This window comes from Triticum aestivum, chromosome 7B (assembly GCF_018294505.1).
Source record: "Triticum aestivum cultivar Chinese Spring chromosome 7B, IWGSC CS RefSeq v2.1, whole genome shotgun sequence".
NCBI classification, from domain to species: Eukaryota; Viridiplantae; Streptophyta; class Magnoliopsida; order Poales; family Poaceae; genus Triticum; species Triticum aestivum.
Genome location: NC_057813.1, coordinates 495894762 through 495907655, shown reverse-complemented (window position 1 = coordinate 495907655; position 12894 = coordinate 495894762). Strand labels below are relative to the sequence as shown.

The window sequence follows — 12894 nt, the reverse complement described above, 5'->3', positions numbered from 1 at the left end:
GAAAAATGAACCAGGTACATTTTACATTTTCTATTCTTATTTTCCTTAGTAATAAATTGAATATTTCTTATCGGATGTCCCCGAAGGCGGAAGGGACAATAAATTGAATATTTTAACCAGGCATGAGATGGACACCGCTCCTACCCGTTCACTCTTTTCAACAAAGCGGACGCCTACACCGGGACTCGGAACCTCGGAACCTGCGCTGCCAAGCAAGGCAGGCAGGAGACGCCTGGCGCGTCCTCCCCGCACGTGTCGCGCGCAAGTCGGCCGCCTCCTCGCTCCTGGCTTCGCTTTGCGCTTTTGCGCGTCACCCGCGGCGCGGCGGCCACCATCGCATGTCAAAAGGAGACCCGCCACCTCCCAGGCTCCTTCCTCCCTCCCCACGGCGGGCCGCCCACGGAAACCCAAAACCCACCCCGAACCTTCCAGAACCTCCCCCCCATCTCCACCCATGGCCCCGCCCCCGTCCATGGCCGCTGCCCACGATCGCGACGACCCCTCCCTCCGCCTCCGCCGCGCCGACGGCGGCTCCTCTGCCGTCCACGGAGAGGCGAATCCGCAGGAGCAGCCGCAGCGGCAGCACGAGATGCCCTGCTACCGGGCGTCGGCGCCCGCCCACCGCCGGGTCAAGGAGAGCCCGCTCAGCTCCGACGCCATCTTCCGACAGGTATGCAGTCGCCGCGAATCCCTCCACTTGTTTTTCTTTTCCTTTCTACTAGTGATTGCCATGATCGCATATGCTTGCTTTGCTTGAGCCGCCCAGCCCCAGCATCGGATTCTGTTGCCCACAATTTCTCCTTTTCTCCAAATTACGGTTGTCCAGCAGTGCTAGATTTTAGGGATGTTGAGACGCAGGTCCAATTTCATTTTTTGGCGCGACAGGTTGAGGTCAAAGCCTCTGCTCGTTTTGGGATTCAGGGGACCACCGGCGCGGGCGCGGAATGCAGGATTCTTCGGTCGGGCAGTGCCAAAGGCAGAGCATGAGCATAGCTGTTGCTATTAGGTAGTAACATAGCGCATTTCAAGAAAATTTTGCTTACGTGGCAAGTAGTTAATGAGAGGTGGTAACATAATACTATGTTACTGTAACATAGCGCTTCCCGAGACAAGATGAGTCTACATGTTAAGGCTGGTGGTCATAGTGGGGAGTAACTTAGACTAGTAACAATGTTTGTTACTAGGCTATGTTACTACCTCTATAGTGGGTTGTAACATATATGTAGTGTCATGCATCACTTCATTTATTACTTCATAGACTCATTTAGCATTGGGAACCGCTAGGTGATGGTAACATATTATGTTACTCTATTTGTCTCTCTCCTCATTAACTACTTGACACATCATCACTTATGCTTATGTGGCATCTATGTTACTACTTATGTTACTCCCACTATGACCAGCCTAATAAATGAAGTCATCCATGATACTACTATTAGGCTGGTCATAGTGGGGAGTAACTTAGACTAGTAACATACATATGTTACTAGTCTATGTTACTACCTTCATAGTGGGTAGTGTCATAGGTGTGGTAACATAGTTGCCTTCATTTATTACTTTGTAGACTCATTATGCATTGGAAACCGCTATGTGATGGTAACATATTATGTTACTCTATTTGCCTCTCTCCTCATTAACTACTTGCCACATCATCATTTTTGCTTATGTGGCATCTATGTTACTACCTATGTTACTCCCACTATGACCAGCCTTATGTTACTTTGCATTATGAAGGTAGTAACTTAGACTAGTGTCATGCATATGACACTAGTCTAAGTTACTCCCCACTATGACCAGCCTTAGCAGGGCTTGGCGTGTTGAAATGGACAGGCGGATCGGATCAGTTGGTGCGTGCATGAGATGTTGACTTGTACAAGTAGGTAGTAGCAGTAAGCTCAACGAGTTGTACAGTACTACTAGAAAGCACAGGGAGTGCACGAAGTGTTGACCTGTACAAGTAGCCAGAGATTGATGTGGCGTTGACTTGTACTAGTAGTAGAGGTAAGCAGAGAGTTGTTGGGAGTGTGTTGGGGGCCTTGGGGGTCGACTTTTGTCAACTCAACTGCGAATGCAGGGCTAATTGGGAGGTGTCGTGATCCACATGCTCAGTATCTGTTTGCCACTCTAGGGTTTTAACATGCTAAGATGTCAGTTTGACACAAGATCCTGAGGACCAGTACTCTGTCTGAATGATAAAGTTCTTTAATGGAAATAATATGCAACGAATGATGAACTGATCGTATGCCCAGAATAACTCGTCACACTCAAATGCAGCCCTGGTCATAGCTGTTAATCTGTTTCGATGCAAAGTTCAGTGCATGCCTGCATTTAAATCTGAACAACATTGGGGTTTCAAGATGAGTTTCAGTCAAATGCCTCTTTGGGTGGCAACCTTAGTCCTTTAGACGCATATATATGATTCTATACATCACATTATTCTACAGTTGTTCCTGCGCATAACTCCAGTGAACATTATTACATAATCGAAGCCATATTAAAACATTCATTAGGTTATAAGTACATCATATATCACTTTTTTTCTTCTTTTTCTTCTTTTAACTGATGTACTAAATTCGTTGTTTTGCATGTCATATTAGTCGGTTGCGACATAAAGTTCTAGTCCTGAAATGTTTAGTTATTCACTTGATTGCAGAGCCATGCAGGTCTTCTGAATCTATGCATTGTTGTGCTGATTGCAGTGAACAGCAGGCTCATTATTGAGAACTTAATGAAGGTTTGATCACTTCCCCTCCAGAAGGAGCACTTAGTTTTGGTGCCTTCTGCATAGTCTTTTATATTCCTTGACACGTTACCATGGTCTAAATTTGTTGCTCCAGTATGGCCTATTAATAAGAGCTGGGTTTTGGTTTAGTGCAAGATCGCTGGGAGATTGGCCACTTCTGATGTGCTGGTAGGTATAATTACTCATCCAGCTCTGGTCGGGATATCATGAAACAGTACTAGACTTTGTACAATTAACCAGTCTGTGAATTGCAGCCTCACTTTACCCATTTTCCCACTTGCTGCTCTCATGACCGAGAAGTGGGCTCAAAGAAAGCTCATCCGTGATCATGTGAGTTTGCTTCTCAACATTCCTTAAGTCTCCATCATCAGTTCTTTTCAGAATGGCAAAGTCTCTTCATCCAAGATTTATGCTCATTTATGCTCTTTCTATGTTTCTTCATCATTGTCATACGGTCAAATTTAGCATAAAATCTGATATTTTTCAGTAATTTTTTAAGTGTGAATCGCTCATGACTCCGGTTTACCTCTTGCAGGTGTCTATTCTTCTCCATATAATTATTACAACCACTGTCCTTATCTATCCGGTTGTTGTGATTCTTAAGTAAGCATATTTATTTCTTTGGCTTTGGGGTTTGTTTGGATGCATCTACTCTTCATATTTGTATATGATGGTTTGGAGCACATGCAGTTGCGTTCTCGGAAACAAAAACACACTCAGTTCATTCATTCATTCATTCATTCATTTTTAATATATTTAATGATGTGGAGATGTACTCGGTCCATGTGTTTCAAACATAGTTATTGCTATTTTTTTAAGTTGGATGTTAAACAATGTAAATTGGTTGGCCAAACATGGTTATTGCTATTTGGTTTCATGTGGCGATCTCTCATATCCTATCGTTGACAATATTACCTCCCTCTGATCCATATTACTTGTCGCTCAAATGGATGTATCTAGCACTGACATACGTCTAGATACATCCGTTTCAGCAACAAGTAATATGGATCGGAGGGAGTACATGTCTATTGGATCAATGTGAGCCATCAGGTTGAGTGTCCAATCTAAAATTGTTCCATTGTTAGTTTGCAAATTGAAAACAAAAATTGTCAGTTATTCAGATCACTTGAGAAATATGGCTCATGGCTTGCAAACAAGTTCTTTTGTGGAGGTACGGGGCTCTTTAAAGTTATCACGTGTCATATGCTTGCGCAAGTTATCATGTGTTATATTTCTGTCCAAGTAGCGTCTGTATATCTGATAACTGACTTCTGTCACTGTTGTTCGTTAAACAATGGAACTAGGATATCTGATAACTGACTTCTGTCACTGTTGTTCGATAAACAATGGTGCTAGGATTACAAGTCGATGGCAGTTTTGTGTTAGTTTTTCCTCATATTTTAGGAATGTTAATACTGGTCATGCATTATTTTTTGAAGTCATGCATTGTGCCTACTAATTTTTGGTTAATGTTCTGATTATAAAGAAAGTTTTTCCTCAAAAGATAGTATTTTATTGCATAAATTATGGAATTTTAGTTACATTGAATATATTTCAGGTGTGAATCAGCAGTATTATCTGGATTTGTGTTAATGTTCATTGCAAGCATTACTTGGTTGAAGCTTGTCTCTTTTGCTCATACAAATTATGATATAAGGATATTGTCCCAAAGTATTGAAAAGGTACGAGTGCAATGTGTTATTACCATTTTAGTGCTATTTTAGTTTCCAAAACATTGAGGACTAATACAAAGGCTTCGTCTGAAACAGTTTATCTTTTAGGCCAACCACTGCCACATTTTTGAATAATAAATTGTTAACCAATGAACATTTTTCTTGTGTCTCTCTTAATTGTAAATCTTTCTAGAAGATTGGATCATGATCTTGTTCCTATCAATACTTAAGGAAATAATTACATTAATTTGTGTAGCTACTCATGTTGTGCTTATACAGAGAATTGCCAGATTAATAATTTCTAGTATGAATGTGAATATTTCCTCTTTGGTCACTGTTCACAATAATAATTCCCCTTTTTATGTAATAGGGTGCTACACATGGCAGTTCTATCGATGAGGAAAACATTAAAGGCCCAACTATCAACAGTGTTGTGTATTTCATGTTGGCCCCAACACTTTGTTACCAGGTGCTATTTTTCGGCTAGTGTGTGTCATTTCTTCTTCTGATTCCATGTTATTAGTTAATTATATTGGATGTAACTAGTTACATCAGTGTTAAAATTATGGCTTTCCTGATGCCATTCTGGTGCATTATGCAGCCAAGTTATCCCCGGACAGCATTTATTAGAAAAGGCTGGGTCACCCGGCAGCTTATAAAATGTGTAGTTTTTACAGGCTTGATGGGCTTCATAATTGAGCAAGTGAGCCTGTTACGTGATCCCTGACGTTAATTTTATGTGTATAATTTTTCAATTGAAATTATCTAACTCCTGTTTCCGGCAGTACATTAATCCAATTGTGCAGAATTCGAAGCATCCATTGAACGGAAATTTCTTGGATGCTATTGAGAGAGTCTTGAAACTCTCAGTGCCAACATTATATGTATGGCTTTGTATGTTCTATTCCTTTTTCCATCTGTGGTAAGTATCTTGATTACCTTCTCTTGTCACTTTACTTTTTTTTTCCTTTGATTCTTCCAGTTGGGCACAGCACATCTAAAAAGACGACAGTACCATCGGATATTGTGATTTTCTACAGTACTTAACTTACTGATGTCATAATGGTTGCCTCATGCACGATCACATATCTGTAACTTTTGTGTATAGAACACAGTATTTTTTTTGAATGAAAATTTTCTGTAGGAACCTGATAAATGGGTTAACTATTTGAGAAACGTAGTTTTATCGCAACAGTAAAATTAAGTTCTTGACAGCCTTCAAATGCATGACTTCTACAGCTTCCGTTCATTATTTTTGTATACAGGTTGAATATTCTAGCCGAACTCCTCCGTTTTGGTGATCGTGAATTCTACAAGGACTGGTGGAACGCCAAAACAGTTGAAGAGGTGAAAGGCCTGTTCAAAGTTTATCTTGTTTATTTTAGAGAAGTTTAGATAGAGCTGACACTGTTTAAATTTCCATGCATTTAAATGTGGCGGTATTTTGGGGGGCTTACCACAGTACTGGAGAATGTGGAATATGGTAATCTTCTCACCCAACCTGAAGAATAGTTGTTCTGGACTAACTGGCAATTTCCTCCCAGCTGATAGATGACACATGTTCATAGGCCTGAGATAGTGTCTGATTGATTGGCATTATCATAATGTCCTTTCTTAACTGGCATTAGTATAATATCCTTCCCTGACAATTTTCTACTTGTCAGCCTGTTCATAAGTGGATCGTTCGACATATATATTTTCCATGCATAAGGAATGGCTTATCAAAGGTAATTTCTTCAGACTAAACCTGTTACTCCTTCTGGTGGCCAAATTATAAAAAATGCCACATTTTCTTTTCCGTGTTACATTGTTCTTTCCATTTCTGTGTAAAATGGGTCTTGCGTGACATCTGAAATTTGGTTGCTTCACCATTGTTATATAGAGAACACTCACTGTACTGAAATCTGCTAGTGCAGATAAACTGTTAGCATGGAGAACTATCAACCCAGTTTAAATTAACTGACGCTCAGGATACAGCTGTTAATACTTGATAATGTGTTCGCTTGGCCTACGACTTTGGCATGGTAATATCCATTTTTGTGGGACTACATTAACTAGTATGCACGTCGACTAAATAGCAACATGTGATGAGTCTCAAAGGTAGAACAACATGGATAAGGAGCGTATTTGAAAGCCAGGACATAGCATGGATAGTCAAACAGAAGAATACCTGAAATTCACTTAGAGATTGAGTGTAGATAAAAATAATATTTATTCATTGTGCGTTTTGCTTTGCAGAACTTGTTGGTTCTTTCTGTAGAGAATAGAGCTAATTTGTCTTTCGAAATACATACTTCTGAAAATTCATGTTGAATCTACACTGCAGGGTTGTGCCATTCTCATCGCATTTCTGGTTTCAGCTGTATTTCATGAGGTACCACACTTTGAGAGTTCCACATTACATGCCCTAGCTATCATTCTTTTATTTTTCCTAGTCACCAGCTAGAGTGGAGATGATTTTGTTCCCTGTTTTATTGAGTAATGATCTAGGTTTGATATAAAGTTCTACTTGGAAAATCAATGATATATACACGGAATTTTCAACCCCGGCACCTTTTCTGCTGCACGTTTGTACTTGCATTGAAAAGGAAAGAAGCTGGTATGGTATCTCACATGTGACCTTCATTTCATTGTCTTTGTCAACTTGCAGCTATGTATTGCTGTTCCGTGCCACATTTTCAAATTATGGGCATTTTCTGGAATCATGTTTCAGGTATGTATTGATTTGAATGACACTTGTGTTTCGTTCTTAATCTTGTTGGACTAAATCAGTACAGTATGTTCTATACAAGTTGATGCCCTGCACGTTGCCACATGTATAATAGATTAGTTCTGGTTATGTGAATTCGATGACAAAAATAGTCTAGCATATAAACAATAGACAATTTAGTACATAAAATTTATCACATGCAAAAAATTCTGTGTATCAAGACTTGGGGATAGCAATGCTGCAGATTATTTGAAAATAAGAGCCCATATACATGCCTATGCCTATTGGAATCATTACAAAAGGCAGATTCCTATTGTTACCAACTTACAATCTCAAAGAAGATAATTTACAATTGTCGCTTTGTGAAGTTTTAATACTCCCTCCGTCCGGAAATAATTGTCCTCGAAATTGTTGTATCTAGACTTATTTTAGTTATAGATACATCCATTTTATCCATTTTTAGGACAAGTATTTCCGGACGGAGGGAGTACAATACATCCATCTTCACTTCACAAAACTGATTATCTGCACTCCTCCAAACATCTCCATGTGACATAATAAGCCTAAGAGGAAAAATAGGCCAACGATCAAGAGCATTTGTGCTAGCTGTCCAGGCTGTCGTTCATCAGTTTAACAGCCCGACACTGTGATGGGTAACACTGCTCTTGGGCGGCCGGCGGCCATATGTCGGTGTAGGATCAGCCCCATTGTTGCTTTAAATCTGACGAGCCGTTACTATGCAAATTCGTGATTGGTGCCGGTTGAGTTATTCTAAACTGCTGTTGTCGGTATCTGTACATATCCACTTGTATCATTTGACTGATGTTCATGTCTGTCGTTCCCAGATTCCCCTGCTATTCTTGACGAAATATCTTCAAGATAAGTTCAAGAATACAATGGTATGAGATGCTCAATACAAAATGTATCCATCTTCCATTGTTTCCCCTGACGCATTGAGCTGTGTTGAACTTGACAGGTGGGCAACATGATATTTTGGTTCTTCTTCAGCATAGTTGGGCAACCAATGTGTGTTCTCTTGTACTACCATGATGTCATGAACAGACAGGCTCAGACAAATGGCTAGTTCTGTTTTAGAAGTGCACTATAACACAGATCGTCCGAAGCAAATTGGCCCGAGGCAATGGAGGGGCGGCCTCCTTAATGTTTCGCCATGGGCTGTTAGAGCTTGCTATGCTACGAATCCAAGTTTGTCAGCATGATATGTTCCAATCCGTTCCAGTTAGCTCGCTGCGTTCCAAATGTATGATATGCCGGCCGGGGTGTGTACCGAAGATACCCCAGTGATGAAGCCGAAGATAACACGACCTGCCACATGTGTTTTGTGTATACGTTTCGGTTCATGTGCCAGCAGAGTTACGTACGTGATGCCCTGTTGGATATAAAGTGTACGTGCCGTATGACGCAACTCGCCTTTGAGGTCTGGATGAGCGAAAAGGCTCGCGCGCTTGAGAGAGCGTACGTACATAGTCCTGCCACGTTGTTGTGTACCAACGTTGCTGGAAAGAATAATGTAGCAACAATTGCGAGGCAGTTTTGTCTCTCTTGTAAACCCTTTTTTGGTGCGTGAAAGCTGGCTCATGTAAACCTGACCTAGAATCTCCGCGTTTGAATGGTGTAACTGCAGCATGGTCAACCGAGGCCGAGTCATCCAATTGATTGAATTTGGTTCTGAAACGAAGACTGACTGATTACCAAATGACAAAGGTGCCCCCTACAATTGGTCAAAAACCCACAGCAAAACCAGGAAACTTGGGTTTTTGAAACAAACGAGACAATGCAGTTTCTTGGAACACAATTGCACAGGTGTGAGATCCTGGCTTAGGAATGATAGATTACTCATGGCTCCTTTGGTTCATATGATATGAATATCATAGTAATAGGAAACTTGTAGGAAATGAGATGACATGTACCTCAATTCTATCAATAGGAATAAGAAAAGAGATGTCATTTGGTTCACATCGTAGGGATTTTTTCATTGAGTTTACACTAAATGTTTATTATTTTTTTTGAAATATGGAAGATATGAACCAATCCTATATAAGAATAGGAACAAAGGACTTGAAAAAATTCCTATAAGAATCATATCCTATAGAATTCCTATGAAATTCCTCCAAACCAAAGGAGGTCTCATATGAAAATGGCGCATCTTCTTTTTCGGGAGCCCAGAATCTCAAAGTAAGCGTGCTTCGCAACAATTTGTGGATGAGTGATCGACTGAAAAGTTGATCCCGGGTGCACAAAAGATAACTGTTGGTGTGTGAGGCTGGTCTAGATCCTGGATGGTAGCCAAACACATGATGATGGATTCAGCCGGGCCGTTACAATTGGTATCAGAGCCGACCCTCATGATTACACGGACATGTGATGCATGGTCCGTGTCGCTCATCATGGAACACAACACGAAACATGTGTCGGACTGGATGCACAACTATGTGCCAAGAGGGAACATTTTTGTTGGGCCGACGAGGACACTAGTTTCTTTGAGTGGGGGTGTATGTGACATCCTGGATAATAGGAATGATAGGCATACTCATATTAACAAGATGCATCTTCTTTTTCAGGAGTCCATCCAAAAGAAAGATCAAAGTTAAGCGTGCTTGGTTTGGAGCAATTCGAGAAAGGGTGTATGATTGAAAAGAACCTCCTGCTATGCCAACCTCTTGCTTGCTAGCCACACATGTCCCTGGAAAGTCCATCTAAGGGTAGTCCCAATGCACTATATCTTAGGCTAATGTTGTATCTAAACCAACCTCATTTAATTTCTTTTGTGAGAGAAAAGTTATGAAGTCCTGAATTTGATGCTATGCTATGATCTATATCTTGATTAAGATACGTTTTTTTATCCGGCCTGGTCGGGGCCATGCTGGCTGGCTCCATGGCGGCGGCTACTCGTGAGGATTGGAGCTGAAGATCTGACCGTGACCCTACCGACCGATCACTCGAGCTGAAAATTGCGTTGACACCGAGGAGTCTTCGTGAAGGTTCCTCCCTCTGGATCCGGTGGCTGCTGTCAATGACTCGTATTGGCATGGTTGAATTCGATTTGGTGGTGTTCCTCGGGTACGAGGTCTTGAGTTCTAGGATGAAACCCCTAAACTTGACTCGAGTTGGTTTTATCTCGCAATGACAATGTTTTTACATCGTTACCTTCTTGAGGGCGTTGCTTGGATATGCTTGAACTTATTCTTTAGGGTGAAAACTGAAGGAAATATGCCCTAGAGGCAATAATAAAGTTATTATTTATTTCCTCATATCATGATAAATGTTTATTATTCATGCTAGAATTGTATTAACCGGAAACATAATACATGTGTGAATACATAGACAAAACTATAGTCACTAGTATGCCTCTACTTGACTAGCTCATTAATCAAAGATGGTTATGTTTCCTAACCATAGACATGTGTTGTCATTTGATTAGTGGGATCACATCATTAGGAGAATGATGTGATTGACATGACCCATTCTGTTAGCCTAGCACTTGATCGTTTAGTATATTGCTATTGCTTTCTTCATGACTTATACAAAGTTCCTGCAACTATGAGATTGTGCAACTCCCGTTTACCGGAAGAACACTTTGTGTGCTACCAAACGTCACAACGTAACTGGGTGATTATAAAGGTGCTCTACAGGTGTTTCCGAAGGTACATGTTGGGTTGGCATAATTCGAGATTAGGTTTTGTCACTGCGATTGTCGGAGAGGTATCTCTGGGCCCTCTCGGTAATACTCATCACCTAAGCCTTGCAAGCATGTAACTAATGAGTTAGTTATGAGATGATGTATTACGGAACGAGTAAAGAGACTTGCCGGTAACGAGATTGAACTAGGTATTGGATACCGACGATCAAATCTCGGGCAAGTAACATACCGATGACAAAGGGAACAAAGTATGTTGTTATGCGGTTTGACCGATAAAGATCTTCGTAGAATATGTAGGAACCAATATGGGCATCCAGGTCCCGCTATTGGTTATTGACCGAGAATGGTTCTAGGTCATGTCTACATAGTTCTCGAACCCGTAGGGTCCGCATGCTTAACGTTACGATGACAGTTTTATTATGAGTTTATGAGTTTATAAGTTTTGATGTACCAAAGTTTGTTCGGAGTCCCGGATGTGATCACGGACATGACGAGGAGTCTCGAAATGGTCGAGACATAAAGATTGATATATTGGATGACTATATTCGGACACCGGAAAGGTTCCGGGTAATTTCGGAGAAAACCGGAGTGCCGGGGGGGTTACCGGAACCCCCGGGGAGAGTTAATGGGCCACATGGGCCTCGGTGGGAAGAGAGAGGGGCGGCCAGGGTGGGCCGCGTGCCCCCTCTCCCTCTGGTCCGAATTGGACTAGGAGAGGGGGGCGGCGCCCCCCTTTCCTTCCCCCCTCTCCCCCTTCCTTCCCCCTCCTAGTAGGAGTAGGAAAGGAGGAGTCCTACTCCTACTAGGAGGAGGATTCCTCCTCCCTTGGCGCGCCCAAGGGGCCGGCCGGCCTCCCCCCTCCCTCCTTTATATACGGGGGCGGGGGGCACCCCATAGACACACAAGTTGATCTACGGATCGTTCCTTAGCCGTGTGCGGTGCCCCCCTCCACCATATTCCACCTCGGTCATATCGTCGCGGAGTTTAGGCGACGCCCTGCGCCGGTAGAACATCATCATCGTCATCGCGCCGTCGTGCTGACGGAACTCATCTCCGGAGCTCGGCTGGATCGGAGGCCGAAGATCGTCATCGAGCTGAACGTGTGCTGAACTCGGAGGCTCCGTACGTTCGGTGCTTGGATCGGTCGGATCGTGAAGACGTACGACTACATCAACCGCGTTGTGCTAACGCTTCCGCTTACGGTCTACGAGGGTACGTGGACGAACACTCTCCCCTCTCGTTGCTATGCCATCACCATGATCTTGCGTGTGCGTAGGAATTTTTTTGAAATTACTACGTTCCCCAACAGTGGCATCCGAGCCTAGGTTTTATGGTTTTGATGTTATATGCATGAGTAGAACACAAGTGAGTTGTGGGCGATACAAGTCATACTGCTTACCAGCATGTCATACTTTGGTTCGGCGGTATTGTGAGATGAAGCGGCCCGGACCGACATTACGCGTACGCTTACGCGAGACTGGTTTCACCGTTACGAGCACTCATGCTTAAAGGTGGCTGGCGGGTGTCTGTCTCTCTCACTTTAGCTGAATCGAGTGTGGCTACACCCGGTCCTTGCGAAGGTTAAAACAGCACCAACTTGACGAACTATCGTTGTGCTTTTTGATGCGTAGGTAAGAACGGTTCTTGCTAAGCCCGTAGCAGCCACGTAAAATTTGCAACAACAAAGTAGAGGACGTCTAACTTGTTTTTGCAGGGCATGTTGTGATGTGATATGGTCAAGACGTGATGCTATATTTTATTGTATGAGATGATCATGTTTTGTAACCGAAGTTATCGGCAACTGGCAGGAGCCATATGGTTGTCGCTTTATTGTATGAAATGCAAACGCTCTATAATTGCTTTACTTTATCACTAAGCGGTAGCGATAGTCGTAGAAGCAATAGATGGCGTAAACGACAACGATGCTACGATGAAGATCAAGGTGTCGCGCCGGTGACGATGGTGATCACGACGGTGCTTCCGAGATGGAGATCACAAGCACAAGATGATGATGGCCATATCATATCACTTATATTGATTGCATGTGATGTTTATCCTTTATGCATCTTATCTTGCTTTGATTGACGGTAGCATTTTAAGATGATCT

The 12894-nt window shown here is 42.3% G+C and overlaps 1 protein-coding gene across 4 annotated transcripts; it reads left to right on the top strand.

Moving 5' to 3' along the window:
• Window positions 1-204: 204 nt before the first annotated feature.
• On the top strand, window positions 205-9103 carry LOC123160017 (diacylglycerol O-acyltransferase 1-2). Of its 4 annotated transcripts, none has more exons than XM_044577835.1 (16): window positions 205-670; window positions 2654-2734; window positions 2873-2911; window positions 2984-3073; window positions 3279-3346; window positions 4302-4425; window positions 4787-4885; window positions 5018-5119; window positions 5202-5338; window positions 5682-5763; window positions 5879-5899; window positions 6081-6143; window positions 6743-6790; window positions 7067-7129; window positions 7972-8025; window positions 8103-9103. In XM_044577835.1, the coding sequence occupies exons 1-16, from the start codon at window positions 455-457 to the stop codon at window positions 8208-8210; spliced, it is 1395 nt and encodes a 464-aa protein (XP_044433770.1). In that variant the 5' UTR covers window positions 205-454; the 3' UTR covers window positions 8211-9103. The 4 variants fall into 4 exon arrangements, with proteins under 4 accessions (XP_044433770.1, XP_044433769.1, XP_044433772.1 ...); XM_044577834.1 differs by having other exon boundaries at window positions 206-670; window positions 2838-2911; window positions 2998-3073; XM_044577837.1 differs by having other exon boundaries at window positions 466-670; window positions 2700-2734.
• The last annotated feature ends 3791 nt before the right edge of the window (window positions 9104-12894 follow it).